Source organism: Corapipo altera, unplaced genomic scaffold, assembly GCF_003945725.1.
Source record: "Corapipo altera isolate COAL_440 unplaced genomic scaffold, ASM394572v1 104, whole genome shotgun sequence".
In the NCBI taxonomy this organism is placed as follows: Eukaryota; Metazoa; Chordata; class Aves; order Passeriformes; family Pipridae; genus Corapipo; species Corapipo altera.
Genome location: NW_020884920.1, coordinates 1,657,026 through 1,671,534, shown reverse-complemented (window position 1 = coordinate 1,671,534; position 14,509 = coordinate 1,657,026). Strand labels below are relative to the sequence as shown.

General features: G+C 40.3%; 1 protein-coding gene across 2 annotated transcripts in view; it reads left to right on the top strand.

Moving 5' to 3' along the window:
* The window catches only part of PRKAR1B (protein kinase cAMP-dependent type I regulatory subunit beta), a 91,664-nt gene that overhangs the window by 51,812 nt on the left and 25,343 nt on the right, over positions 1-14,509 (top strand). For both annotated transcript variants that reach the window (XM_027656589.1, XM_027656588.1), the window contains exons 5-7: positions 684-745; positions 1,483-1,529; positions 9,307-9,465. In XM_027656589.1, the coding sequence (XP_027512390.1) occupies positions 684-745; positions 1,483-1,529; positions 9,307-9,465 (268 nt within the window). The remainder of the gene's footprint in view (positions 1-683; positions 746-1,482; positions 1,530-9,306; positions 9,466-14,509) is intronic.

Below are 14,509 nucleotides of genomic sequence, written 5' to 3'. Positions count from 1 at the left end.
TTTTAAGGCTATGTGACAGTGTGCTGGAGACATGGCAAGGTGTGTAATTCAGCTGTGATTAATGAGCACGAGGCTCTTCTGCAGCTCCCCTTTTTCTGTAGCATCGCTCAGATTCCCTTCTCACGAGCAACTCGCTGAGATTTTCAGAGTTTGGCCTCTTCTGTACTGCGAGTGCAGTCTCCTGCCAGCTCTTATGCTGCGTTAATTTAGAGCCATCTACCTTTCCAAGTGTGCTCTGTACTGTGGAACAGGTTTTGCTTGTAAATGCGAGGCCAGATGTTCAGAAGAGGAGAGCTCCCGTTTGGGCATCTGGCAGTCACTGCTGGGGCACAGACCCATGGCAGCTGAAATCCCAAATCTCTCTGCTTAGACAGTGCAATACTCAGGCTGGCTAGTTTGTGCAGTGCTGCAAGAACTGCCTTTCTGCATATAATTCAGGAGTTCTTTCAAAATAGCACACACTGAATCATGGTCTCGCTTAGTTTTAAACCACAGCTTGTGCATAACTGGTTATTTTGATTCCTTGCCGAGCAGGGGTTCACTTTCCAGTTACAGCTAAAATTCTCCTTTTCTTTTTCTGCAAAATCTGCTAATGAATAGTAAATAAACAATGAAGGTAGGTCTACTGGCTAGATAAGAAATAGGTCTTATTTATTAATAAATGTTTCTTTTTTTTTTTCCAGTGACATATTCGATGCCATGTTCCCTGTCACACACATTGCAGGAGAAACAGTCATACAACAGGGTAATCCTTTCCTCTTTTATGTTTGCTAAGGTTGTATAATTCACATTTCTCCATTTGAGATTTCACCCTCTTTGCTTAATGGAAAGAATAACCATATTCCAAAAGCATCTAAGTGTGCAGCTATATGATAAGTTCATGGATGCAGGTCTTTTGCTACAAATGGAGAGGTCTCCTACAAAACCACACTAGTAGATCTGCAGGGTTTCAAAGTGCTGCAGTTAAATGTAGATAAACAGCACTCAAATTAAGCTCTTCTTTCCTTAACTGAAGATAGTCAGGAAGTAAACCTCAGCTCAGAATGCATAAGGGTGGCACAGGCTGGCTGAGAGTAATTAGAGATGGAAAATATTTTTATGGTTGTTGGGAATATTCAACATCTCATTGTGCTGTATCAGAGTTATCACACTTGGCAACTTACCTGCATGCCTGCAGCACGCTGTGGAGGACTTCATTACCCTCAGGCTATATTATCTTGGGTGTTTACACTGAATGAAGTGTTGAATCAATCAAAAGAGATAAATTAATGCAAGTGAAAGATATTAATAGCAAGAAATCATAACGATACTTTGATTTATGAAGGCAAATAGGCAAGGATGTTTCAGAAAATTAATCTCTCTGTAACTAATCTGGTGTACAAACCTGTGCAAATATGTACAGGATTAAATACAGGGACAGGAAGTTATTGAATAGCTTGGCAGACCTTCAGGAAACAATCACCTTTTGTATTTTGCTTCCAGGTGATGAAGGAGACAACTTCTATGTGATTGACCAAGGCGAGGTGGATGTAAGTACACCCTTGCAGTATAATATTTATTTTGAAGCTACATAATAAAACTGTGTGCTTTGGCACGCAGCTTAAGCCAGCCATGTGCTGTGGTTCTGACTCTTTTCTTCTTGAACTAGATTTCACAGCATTTATTTCATTACCTTGCTTTTATTGTGTTAAGTAATTTGTTCATAATTTTAAAATTGGCGTGTTTTACATCCTAGCTTATTTGTCCATTCTAAGCAGGAAAATATGGTATCAAAACTAAGCAAATGACATTATCTTCAGAGCCCTAACCACACCTGGAGGTGTGCAGTCTTTGGCAGAGCAGGCCACCATGCTGGAATGCACCCGAGGGTTTAGATCAACCATAAGGAAAATATTGTCTTTAATCAGTTAGCTTAGCTCATGTGTTGTTTGGAGTTTTTTTCACAAATTGAGATACAGCCTCAGGCAGTGAGTTTCATCTTAGAAACCTTAATTTGCTTTTAAAATTAGGTCCAAATATACGAACAATGCAGCATATTAATAAAGGAAGGATTATTATAAGTGTAAAGTGATCTGTTAGACCACAAAATGTTTACAGGAGTATGCAGTGGTTTAATCAGCAAGTCTTTGAAAAGAAGCTTCTTTCTGAACCTGCCTTCCAAATCATAAACTATTCACCTCTTATAATTTTTATTCTGTATGAAAGTCACCCTTTTGCATTTTTGCTACAAGTTCCTACACACATCTTACATATCCACAGTTGTCGGGTAGGACAGGCTTGCTCATTAGCAACTTTGCTCTTCAGATGCCCACATGAGTTTTGTTTGGCATATTTAAAGAAGAAGGTGATTTATTTTAAACCCAGGCAGGAGGCTTGGAGCTATTTTAGTGAAAGTTATTTTTTTTAGCAGTCTGTTTGTGTGAGGAGACCATCTAATTGGTATTGTTGGGAATTGAGAAACCTCACACGCTGCCTCTGCCTCTGGAAGTTGCTCCTCAGGAAATCCGTCTGACTCACTGTTCCTATCAGCTGTGCCTCTCAGTAGCAAACATTGCCACATCCACAGGGCCAGAAAATAAAAGAGCAATATTTATAGAACAGTGTTAAAATTTAGTTTTAAAATAATTGGTCAGGGACCGATAGGGAGCCTAATGAGTTCACTGGCTTTGAATCAGACCCACAAACACTCGCAAATGCACATGTTGAAGTTATAGATTAATCCTCTTTAAAAATAATTTGTCCTCACTCAAAACCCTTAGGAAAGCTTTCTTCAGTGTTTGGCTCAGGGCTAGTGAGGGACTGAATGACATCTGAAAACAGTCTGCAAAACCCTTGCAATTAATTGCAAAAGAGATAATATTCCATATGCACATATTGCTTTTACAAAACAAAATGGGGTTTCATCGAGTAGATTGCAACTTTGATTTCATGAGCCTTCTCAATCCCTACTCCCCTAAAATCAGCCTATAGCTAGTAGGACAGATCAAAATGGACAAATTCACATAGTCATCCTGACACTTCTCAGAGACATGTAGAGACATGTCCTGTTGGACAAATACTTCCTGGCAAGACTTAAAAATGTAATTTGAACTAAGCTTATTCCAGAGACAACCAAAGCTCCTGACCACGTAAGTCTTGCCAAACTCTTCTGTGGCCAGCTCTTGGGCTGTCCCACTCCAGCATCCTCCAAGGTGCATCCTGCTGCACCTTACCCCTGCTCTCCCTGTGTCAGTTTGGTGCTCTCTGCTTCCTAAGCTGTTCCTAAAACTTCAGCCAAAACACGCCCTGAATTCCAATGCAAGATGCTGTGGAAGGCACAAGGCGTTTGCTTGTCCAGGAGCTACACCCTGGTAGCTACAGAAGTTCCCTACATTAACTGCCCTGCTTGGAAGCTGCAGGGAGATGATCCCATTTCCCTCTCCAGGGCAAGTCTGTACAGGGCCGCTGGTTCAGACTCACTTGCTCCTGTGTAAGGCAGCAGCTCCCAGATCCCCTGGGCCTGCACTATCACACCGCATATAGTGCTCCCCAAAGAGTTCTCCCACTTTCTGGGCAGAACTGCTGAAATCCTTGTTGTCTGAAGGAACTCCAGACCGCTAGTAAGCGAGCTGCAGTTCATTTAAGCCTTGCCAGATAGTTTTTTGGCATGCTTCCACACTTCTCCATGAAAAAAAAGCGACTTGGAGTGTAGACAATTGACCCTGAGACTTAGAGCCTCGAGCCATTTTCTGCCTGGTTCAGCTGGTGTTGGCATGTGCACGGAGGCTTTAACCCCTGGCCAGGCTCTCTGCTGTCATTACTTCCCTGATCTGCTTGGAACTGGCAGGTATTCCAGGAGTGGTGGATTCAAGGAGCAATTTACTCTCAGAGCATCATGACTGATAAGCACCCAGATTTTCCACGCACATGCAGAGACACATGTAAAGGAGGTTGCAAGTGCCATCATAAAATTCCTACCCCTGGAAGAAAGTCATGGCAAAACTGAAATAAAACCCCAATAAAATCTATCAACCAAGCAACCAAAACCAAACAGAAACCACCAACAAAGTGAGAATAACAAGGTCAGTGTGTGGTGTTATGAGTTTAAAAAGCTGCAGCATTTAAAAGTAATTTTTTTTGCAGTTTTGGCACAGGCACTCCAAAGAGTAAGTAAGAGCTTTCTAATATTTTCCCTTACAAAATAATCTGAGTCAAATTGGAAGTAGAATAAAATATTTTTTAATATAATAACACTTAATTTTCAACTCTTATATTTTCTTGGGGTGTACACAGGCACTGATAGCACAGAATAAAATATCTGTACGTTTTCTTCTCAGTATTACTGTGGACAAACACAGGAGACTCCAAACCCTTCCATTGGTAAGCACACTCCACATGGACTGTGGGCCAAGGGGAGGGCACAAATTTTCCTATGTAAAAGAAAGGATTTTAGAATCAGAAAGAGGTAGGTCTTAGAAGGCCTGGGGTTTTCCTCTCATATCCTGTATCCTACAAACCAGGTGAATCTTGACCAAAGCTGGCATTGGATGGAAAAGGACATTATGGCATTATCAGTCACAGTCTTCCTCCTCAGCACATCAGGGTTGAGGAGAATTATTAACTCATGATCTGTCCCTGCAGATGGGTAAAGTGTTCACTAGGTAGATGATGGCACAAACTTTGAAGTCTTAGAGGTCAATTGTCTACTGGAAGCTTTCCTGCTCAGACAAATGGGAACATGTGCCAAAAAGCAGCTGGCAGAGCTTTAATTACAGTTTCCAGTAAAGATGTTGAAAGTACCTGCTAAAATATGACTTGCAAAAATCTCTAATCCATATTTCTAAATATAAAATGACTTCCTGTTTGTTATTTTAATCTCATAACCTCACATTTTTCACTTTAAAAAGCACCGCCGACTACCCTTTTGCAAACAGATGTATTATTTTTTTAGACTCAGCAACTTCCTTTTCTGTGTAATGTCACAGCAACTTTCTCTACAGGCATTCTCAGGTTTTCTTCTTGTAAAACAACAGCAGCCGAACTGTAGCATGGTGAAAATGAAAATGAAAACTTTTCAGTGTTTTTTTTTCTTAAATAGGTTCTGTATTTACTGTATAAATCTCCATGTGGACTTCCACATGAATATTGTGGATAATAGATAAGATTGTCTCTTGATTGTAGGTCAAAGCTTCTTGAGCCCTTATTTGTATATACAGACTGTCTAATTTGTATATACACAGATGAAAATTGCACAGTGTTTTATGTGGGAATTCTTTTGGATTTTAAAACTAGTTATATTTAATGGTTAGATTCCCTAGATTGCTTCTGGTTTGAATTCTTCCAGCATCAATGATTTTCCTAGTTTCAAAAGGTTGCCATTTGAAATTTGATGCAGAACATTTAAAAGTTCGTAGTTTTTCAACTTGAATTTTTAAGGATTCTTATGCAGTCTCCAAGTTCATATATTCAAATTCAAACTACAAATAAAACACTGGCTTTGAGAAAACTACCCACATATAAATACCCTTCATGTCTAAGGCTTGTTTATTTTTCCAAGAATAAATAAAACTCATCTTCTTGTTTGGATAACCAATATTAAGGCTTAACAAGACACAAAGCCCAAATTGCAAACAGATCCAAGGGAGGGGATTTAAGATGTGAGAGTTGCAATGCCTGGAACAAATTAGATTGTCCACATAGATCGCAAAGTGGCAGCAAAAAAAAAAAAAAAAAGGCTAGAAATTAACTTGAAATCAACAATACAAAATTAAAGGAAAGATAAATTCACTCCAGTGAAGCTCAGAGACAGACATTCATATCCTGCCTTCAAAGTAAAATGGCTGCATCCCTGCTCAGGGCAAGGTCCCTTTCTGCATCTCTGGAGAACATGATGAGTGAGGCCCAGATCCAAATCCTGTTGCATTGAGCACTGTATGACTCTGCATCTTCTCCCACAGTCCGTGCCCATGGATATCACAGCCCATGAAGAAAGGAAATACTGATGTGCACAGGAGATTTTTCCTGTTTGCCTCCTAAAATATAATGGAACGAAAAAGCTGTGTGATTCTCAAGCCTGCAAAAACTGGAGTGCTCATACAACAACAATAGACATCTGAAGTACTTTTCATGTGTGAAAAGTAGGTGGTCCTGAGGGCTTGGACATATTTGGGCATCTGAAGTTCTGCTTTTCTCCTCAGCTGCATGAAAGAAGGTTCCAGCTATTACAGACCTGTGATTGACAGCTCAAGTGAAAATTAGGAGTAATTCCTTTATGTACTCACCACTTTGGTGAGAGTTCACAGATGCCTAAAACTGACTGAGCCAAAACCTCAGCCCAGCATTTTTTGGGATAAATAGGGAGATCATCTGAGCTGCTGCCATATAACATTGGCTTTCATAAGCTGTTCTGAGCCTAAAATAGCTTTGCTTCCCACACCTTACAAACAGAGCTACTTTCCTTTCTACTTCTTTTTTTTTTTTTTTAAATCTATTTTAAAGGGATTTATAGTGGAGCCGAACTCTGTTAAAGGGCAGGATGGCTTTGTAGTGTGCCATCAATGCACTTTAACTTCATCATAAAGACAAAAGTAGATTGTTGACTTAGGCCTTTGCAGAGAATGAAGTGCAATGGTTTTCCTTCTAGAAAATAACTTATTCTCAAGCTGTTTTCTCTTTCAGAGATTGATATTTGAAATGACATTTTTATTGGGGGAGTGAATGCTGGGCCCAAAGACTGTCAGATCAGTGATTTGGTTTCACCTCAGAGTACTTTGAACCTGACACCCTCAGGGTGGACGAATGACCATTTGCATAAACTGTTTAAGGCGAGATGTCAAACATGTTTTGGAGAGTCTTGTCAAGTAAGACAGCAAAATTAAAGGAGTCTTAGAGCAGAGCAGTAGCCTCTCTTTATAACAACTGTGCAACATTAAATGTCCATCCTTCACTCGCTCAAACTTGAGTTTTACCAGCATAATTCCCCTCTCTGGGCTGCAGTCACACCCTGCACACTGCTTTAACAAGAAATGTCACCATATTGCTTTAAAAATACGTGTTGGAATGAGTTGTATTTCCTACTTATAATTCAGACCATTCTGCAACAACAAAATCTGTATTTTTCAACTAAAGAACATAGAGAAACACATGCACTTTTGGTGTGCTGAAAAAGAGTCAAGGGTACCATGTCAATTGACATTAAGGATGTGGTCCCAAGCTCATTGGCATTATTAGATTTTTACCATCATCTCTGAAACTTTTTACTGGGGACACATGGATTACTGTACTGTAGCAAACCCTGGGTCCATCCAGTGAAATTCCCACAGAAGGAGAGTATCCCTACAGTCAAATATGCATCTGGACAATTTTGCTATGAATTAATAGAGTTTAGAAATGTTCATACATTCTCACTATGTTACAAACCTTTCAGAACCCTCCTTTTATTCATCCACTTCTCATGCTTGTCTCACAAAAAAAGGGGAAAAAAAGATCCAGGAGCCACAGAATTACCTGCTTGTTTCACCAAGAAAGTGCTTGGGTTTTCCTGGCTTTTTTAAAACTTCTTTGCTTTCATTTTTTCATCATGAGGGGAATCAAAAGCAGATTCGGTGTTCTGTGAGATTTTCTTTCTGTGTGAAAGTTTGAAAGGAAAGGCTGTTCTGTTCTCTTGTGTGATGTTCTCCCGTGTGACATTCATTCTGTCATGGTGAAGAAATGAAGCTATAGCTTTTGTGGCTTGAGCTCTTTCTTGGCAGTCTGCTACCACCTGCCTGTTTGGGATTATTTTTACCCTTTATTTTTCAGCCCCTTTATCCTCAGATGTTCCAGGAGCACCAGGAGCCACCACATTGCCTGGAGTTCAGCAGTGGTGCCAATGCTGCTCCTTTTCAGCTGATACCCAAGAGGTCTCTTGATCAGCTGAACTGCTCTGTGGCCTCATCCATCTCCTACTGAACCTGAATTTCACTGACCTCAGTAGGAGCTGGAGAAAATCTTAATTGAATATTGTGAAGATAAATTGGGATTGATTCCAGCTGTATTTTGTAATACACCTTTTCATCATAAAAGGAAGATAGAAGTAAAATTAATACTGACAGGTCATTGAATTTTGACCCCAGTTCATTTATTTTGGTCACCATCTTTTCTCATGCCCAGCTTGAACACAGCCCTAATTCATATATTTTTAAAAACCTGCTAGTTTATTACTCAGTAATTGGTGTTAGGTTATGATCTCTGCCTTTGCAATACTTCTCTTCTTAAGATGAGAATAACTGCCTATTTTCTTCATATTATTTTTCTTCACGGAACTTCCAAACAAATGAAATTAATTCTGGTTGATTTCTGCTGTTACTGGTCTGTAACAGTTTGGGATATACTCTGCACTGGGTATAAGCACCCAGCCTTTCCTTCCCTCCAAATTCAAGGACACATTAACAGAATTAAAAGGGTTTATTGTGTAGTTTATGGCAGCAAGCCTTAGAATGCACAGTCCACACCAGCCTTTGCATACACTGTCATGTCTCTTGAGCTGTGTTGTCCTTGAGTGGAGAGGAAAACGCAGCCCAGTGGAAAGCACCTGCACAAGGCCCCTTCCTCCTACCAAGTGTAGGAATTTTTCTCAAATTAAACATAATCCAAGAAAAATATAGTGATAGTGCTATAGAGCTGAACCATGTTCCAAGAGGTACCTAAATAAACTGTGGGTCAAACACTGCTTCCTGACTTCTGTAGAGCTGATGTTAAAGACAAAGGGTTGTTCTACACAGAGCTTCTCAAGTCCAAAGCACTTCCTCATCTTCACTAAGGGAGAAGGAGATCTGTATACTTATATTTAAATGGTTGCTGGAAGCACTAGGCTTAAGGAAGGGAAAAAAATGTTTCTTTTGAAAAGATATTTCCTTGTTTTGACTGTTTTTCATTTCATGGCCATGGTGCTTTACAGCAACCCTCATTACACATATCAACAAATCTCCTGCCTTTCAAGTCTGACAGTGTTAATAAAAAGCCAAAGTTGTGACAGTTCTGCTTGTTGACTGCCTGAGCCTTGAACACAAGAGGGAAAACATGATGCCAGTTAACCATGGGAGCTGAAAACTCGGAGAGTAAATACAGTCATTGTACTGAAGCAAGACAACTTGAAATTCTGTCCACAGAACAGGTTGTTGCCCTCTTTGGGGACTGACTGCAGAAAGTGTTACGCTCTTGTTTTCCTTCTGTGTCCCCAGAGCTGATGAAAGGAAATTACTGACAGCCTTTTGGGTAACTGGCAGTAGAACTGCATCTCAGCCCCCAAACTGCTATTACTTCTTGCTTTGTCTTGTGCTGTGGTAGGTTTATGTCAACGGGGAGTGGGTCACCAGCATTGGAGAAGGAGGCAGCTTCGGGGAGCTGGCACTGATCTATGGAACACCCCGGGCTGCCACTGTCAAGGCCAAGACAGACCTGAAGCTCTGGGGCATCGACAGGGACAGCTACAGACGCATTTTAATGGTAAGTTTATGGAGAAGGGCTCATCTATGGAGTTGGTATTTTTATATTTTATCTTTTGTAGCACCAGCACTTCTGTGTTCAGAGTGCTCTGGTGATAGAAGGCTGTGCAGTCTGTGCTTCTGCACAAAAGAGAGCGGACATGACAAAAACATTGAGTAACTGAATTAAGTGAACTGAAAGAAAAGGGGACAGGATTCAGCAGAAAGACGCTGAGTCAGAAACTCAACTGAATAACATTATGCGTAACTGCTACACATGAATGAAAACCTCAGGAGGCCTCTGGTACCCACCAAATCTCTGCAAATCCTCTCCTTATCATGAGCCTTGAAATGTGTCTCAGCAGCACCTCTTGCCTATGAAGTCTTTGTCTGAACTTGTGTTATATTCCTCAAAGCAGGAAGTAAATCCAGGTCCACTGAAATAATAAAAGAGTCCTGGTTGGACTGTGCCCCCCATCTGTGTTAGCCAGCACCCAGCCACACCATGGGATGGGAGCTGCAGAGCCCCTGCCAATGATTCATTGCTCTGCTCCTTTCAAACTCCCTTAGCCCTGCAGCAAAGCTCAGCAGACCTTTGTGGCATCTGGGGTGTGTGTGTGAGCTTATGGAGTTGATGTTGAGTGGTGAGTTTATAGTGGAAACTTTGACAGATAATTAACTTCAGCAAAGTCATAACTTTTTTTATGAGTTTGTTTCCAATGTCCATGTGCATATCTTCCTTCTCCTTGAAATATTCCTTTCCTTTTGATAATTAACAGACATAACTCTATGTAAAGCTTCTTTCTCAACATGATTTTTTTCTAAAAGCTGCATTGTTCCATTCTGATCTGGAGGAAATGACACTCTGCTCTCAGACTAATAAAGGAGTGTACATTTTGAGATCACCTATATTTCCAGTGGATGTCATGGAAAACAGAAAAATTAGGAAAGAAACAGAGATTTTACACTTACATGGTTAGTTCTTAACCACAGAGTGTAAGAGTGATCTTTATTTATCCTGTTGGATGTCTGTATGAGCATTGCTGGTGTTCACTCCGTATTTCAAGGGCTGAGTTCAGTGTCACATAAACAAAATTCACACTGACATCTAGGAGGGCACATCTAATGGAAATTTACTCTATCCCAAAATATTCAGCCTAATGGCTCCAAGACAAAATAGAGGAATAATGATGAGAAGTGTACTGTCTTCTCGCTTGTGGGTAAGCAGGATGAATACTTTTGAAAGCTTCCCAGTGCAGGGAAGCAGGCAGAGGCATTTCTGAAAGATATTTCTAAAACATAGAGCAGGAGAATTTCTAAAGAGATTTAAGAGGCACATCCAACTTATTTGTCCCATGTCCTACATGGGTGCAGTGGAGGGGTGCCTGGGATAACTTGTGTGATGAACCTGCATGCTACGAAGAAGAATCCAAAATACAAAAGAGTAGAAGTGTAGGAGGGAAATAAACGTCAGGACAAGACACATATTCCTTGGCTTTTTAAGCAGAGCTTTTTGCAGCTGCCTGTAACCTTGCTACTGAGGAATTGAAGGCACAGATTCACAGGCTTAGCAGCCCAGAGGTGATTTCACTGCTAGTGTTGATGGAACTAGTGGTACCTGACATCATCCAGCCCTGTGAGCTGTCAGGTTTGGTCATGTGTCCATTATCATCTCATAGCACCCTTCAGAGGATGAATACTTGATGCAGAGACAAGAATTTGATAAAAGGATTTCAAGTCTCAAGTGGAAAAGACTTTATTCATACATATAACTTGAATATTATGGAGATACTTCTATTTGATTCTAGTGTAGTGCTAAGTGCTTTTGAAATTAATTTAGGTATTCTCTTGACCAGTGACTGCTCTACCTCACCTAGCAAGCTCAGTTTCTGCTATTGATGAGACCTGTAAATTAACATGGATGTGTTTTCTCTCCCTCTGTCTCTTCTGGGGTTTTTTTTTTACAGTTGGGGCCATTGAAAACTGGTGGTCTGTTACATTGCATTAGACACCCAGACAGCACGGTTGCACTATTCCCAATACTCAGACAGGAAATATTTCAAGTAGGATGGTGAATTAATTGCTGCAGGTATAGAAGATGTCCAATTTTCAGTGCTGTCCCTGGTGAATGAAATTTAGCCATCCACACACTACATGAATCCTGTCATCTTTCCATTTATTTGTAGGGGCAAGGTGGATAATTTCTTTGCTGTAGGTGAAATCAGACACCTGTCTTTGTGCAGTCATGTGAGGGCAGGTTACAGTGGCTCTCTGCACATTTCCTCAAGCCTAAGAATTAATTACATCATGTTTCAGTGGCTACATTTCATACTTGAAGCGAACTCCACCATTATGGGTCTGGTTTTGCTGTGCTCAGTTTCAAGATGTATTAAGTAGCTGCCTTTCAAGTCCCAGAAACACGGTTTCCTGCCATTTAGCCTCTAACTGGATATTTTAGATGTAGAAACATTTAGGATATTTTTGAAATCTGTCATTTAAGCTGGTAAAACTCGTAGTGAGAAGGTTTTTCTTTTCTTTTACTTTTCTGTTTGCGAGCCCTTTTGTCCAAGGGATCAATGACCTTTTTCTCCCCAAGTTATGTTTCTTTTCTGTAGTCAGATAAAGCCCCTCCATAACCCAGGATAGTTATTTCTCTCGTCTGCATTCCTTCCCTGCCGTGACCAACCCCGTGTTTTCTCAGCCTAGTGTTGAAATTTTATTCTGATTGTAAATATTTATTTGCAAATCATGCCTTCAGATCCACACTTGCCAAAAAGATTTTATCCTGTCATGAGACACTTGACTCTCCACCTCATTTCTCCTTGCAGTCACTGTTTTGGTTGTCTGCTTTGCATTTAGTAATTTCTAGTTTTTATTTCTGTTTAGTGCCATTTTCCCCACTTATGTGTCTCATTGATCCTGAGTGGTTTATGGTATGAATAAAATGCATTTCTGGAGGTTTGGAGTTTGGGTTTTCCTTTTTATGGATGGACAAAGCCTGATGCAGAAAGTTCCTGCTGGTTTTTAGTTACACTTGTCATCCATTTATTATTTAGCCAGTCCCAAAGGAAGTTTGTTAAAACAGATATATTTCTTTATTTCATTGTCTCAGCTTAGGTACCCTGATGTCTTGAATGTCACATTCAAGTTTGTTTTAGCAGCTGTGATGACTGTAAAGTTTGGGATAGGTCCTTCTGTCAGGATTTGCAGTGAAATTGCTTGGCTTTCACTGCAGTCCTTGACAAAGTATTACACCATGAAATTCACTGTACTAGATGGGTTACAAAAAACCACTTTGACATGTTCCCCCTGTGGTAAACTCACAAATTATCTGTCCATCCGTGTGTTCCAATTATTTCATAAAATAATCTGTGCTGAGTCTCATACTTTTCACCCTGTTGCAAATTTTTTTATGTATGTGTTCTCTGTGTGTGCACACATAAGCACAGACACACACATTTGTGTATATATTCAATATTTATTTACTTACATTCTTCTGGGAGAGCTGCAAAGGATTTTTTTTGCCATAGGCTTCTCATGGAATTCAGTTGCTACTCTCTTCTTTGCAATTTGGATTCAAGAGCATCTCAGAATGGGGAACATCCCAGGGTAGTACAATATTTGTATTCTAAATATAGCAAATACCACAAATACCAGAGAAGCAAATGTCTGTATCCCAACATCAGATTGATCCCCTAGACAATTCAGTTCCCAGACTAAGAAAATTTGAAGTATTAATTTCTTGCAATTTCTTCTTTAAGAAGACTTGATTCAGGATAATTTAACTATCCTCTAGTTCCCATGGTCCAAGATACCTGGCTCTGAGAGTGGAGTTGTACAGGATACAATACTTTTTGCCTATTTGGCAAACTTTACTCACAGAAAGGGAGTTGTAGTATTGGGATGTAAGCCATGACAAATCAAGGTTAGTCAGTTCCTGATCTTACACTTCATTTTATTTATGCTCTTTTTGGTTTCTTCTATCATCTTTTCACAGCTTTGAACCTGAGAACAAATTCTCTAACAAGTGCTTTTTTTTCTGCTCAGAGAAAATGAAATCAGGAGGACTTTGTGTTGCCATAAAATGTAGGTTGTGTAGTGGCCAGAGCATAAAGCAAATCCAAAGGCTGCAATCCATCCGACATCTGTGGAATAAAGCCCAGGGATCGTGTGGGCTGATTTGCTGTGGATCATGGCCAGTATGCACAGAGACCCTTTCTTTCATGCTCCTGTAAGAATGCACACCCAAAGCATCATTCAGTATCAGGTTGTGCAGGGATTACATGGAGCTGCAGCAGTCCAGAAGGCCATTCCGGCACCTCCTGCCAGGATAACTCTTTATTTGAAACCTGAGTCATGCTTTGCTGTTCAGTGGACATTTGTTTGGCTCCTCACTGAAGGTGGGAATTTCTAAGGAGGACCCAATCAACTCCACCTGAAAAAATGAAGCAAGAAAGAAGACACAAAGAGTGCTGGAGGGAGAAAGAAAGATCAGGTTGGAGGAGTGGGAGGAAAAAATGGAAGAAAACAAGGAAGGTGAAGAAAGGACAGTTGGAAAAGAGATGAAACAGATGTTGAACAGGATCTCAAAAAGACCTGTTACAATCTCTGGGGCATTAATATTTCCCAGCCTGTGTATTGCTTAAGCTAAGCCTAGTGCTTGCTACATTAAGTGGTCCTAAAACTGGCTTTGAGCCCTTTTCTGTGTGAATGTGAGTGATCTTGTTTCTCCTTGGGATTGTCTCAGGGAGGAGCACTGCAGAATATTAACGAGGCTTTGTAGTTAATGGGAACCACTGTCTTTAAGGAGATGAGTTTGTGCATGACAGCTCAGAACCAGGGAGAAAGTGAACAAAGGAAAGGGGGGAGAGGGAGAAGCAGCGACTATTGAAATAAGATATTAATAGGTTAGAAAAAAAGCAGAATTAATAAAGACTTCTTAAAACATGCCATCAAGAACCCTGCCAGTGCAGAATTATTCATGTAAATTTACTATTGTTTTTATCTGGCTTAAGCAGTAAGATTTCTACCGCTTCCCTTGGGAAACTTCTCTGCAAGAGAATAAT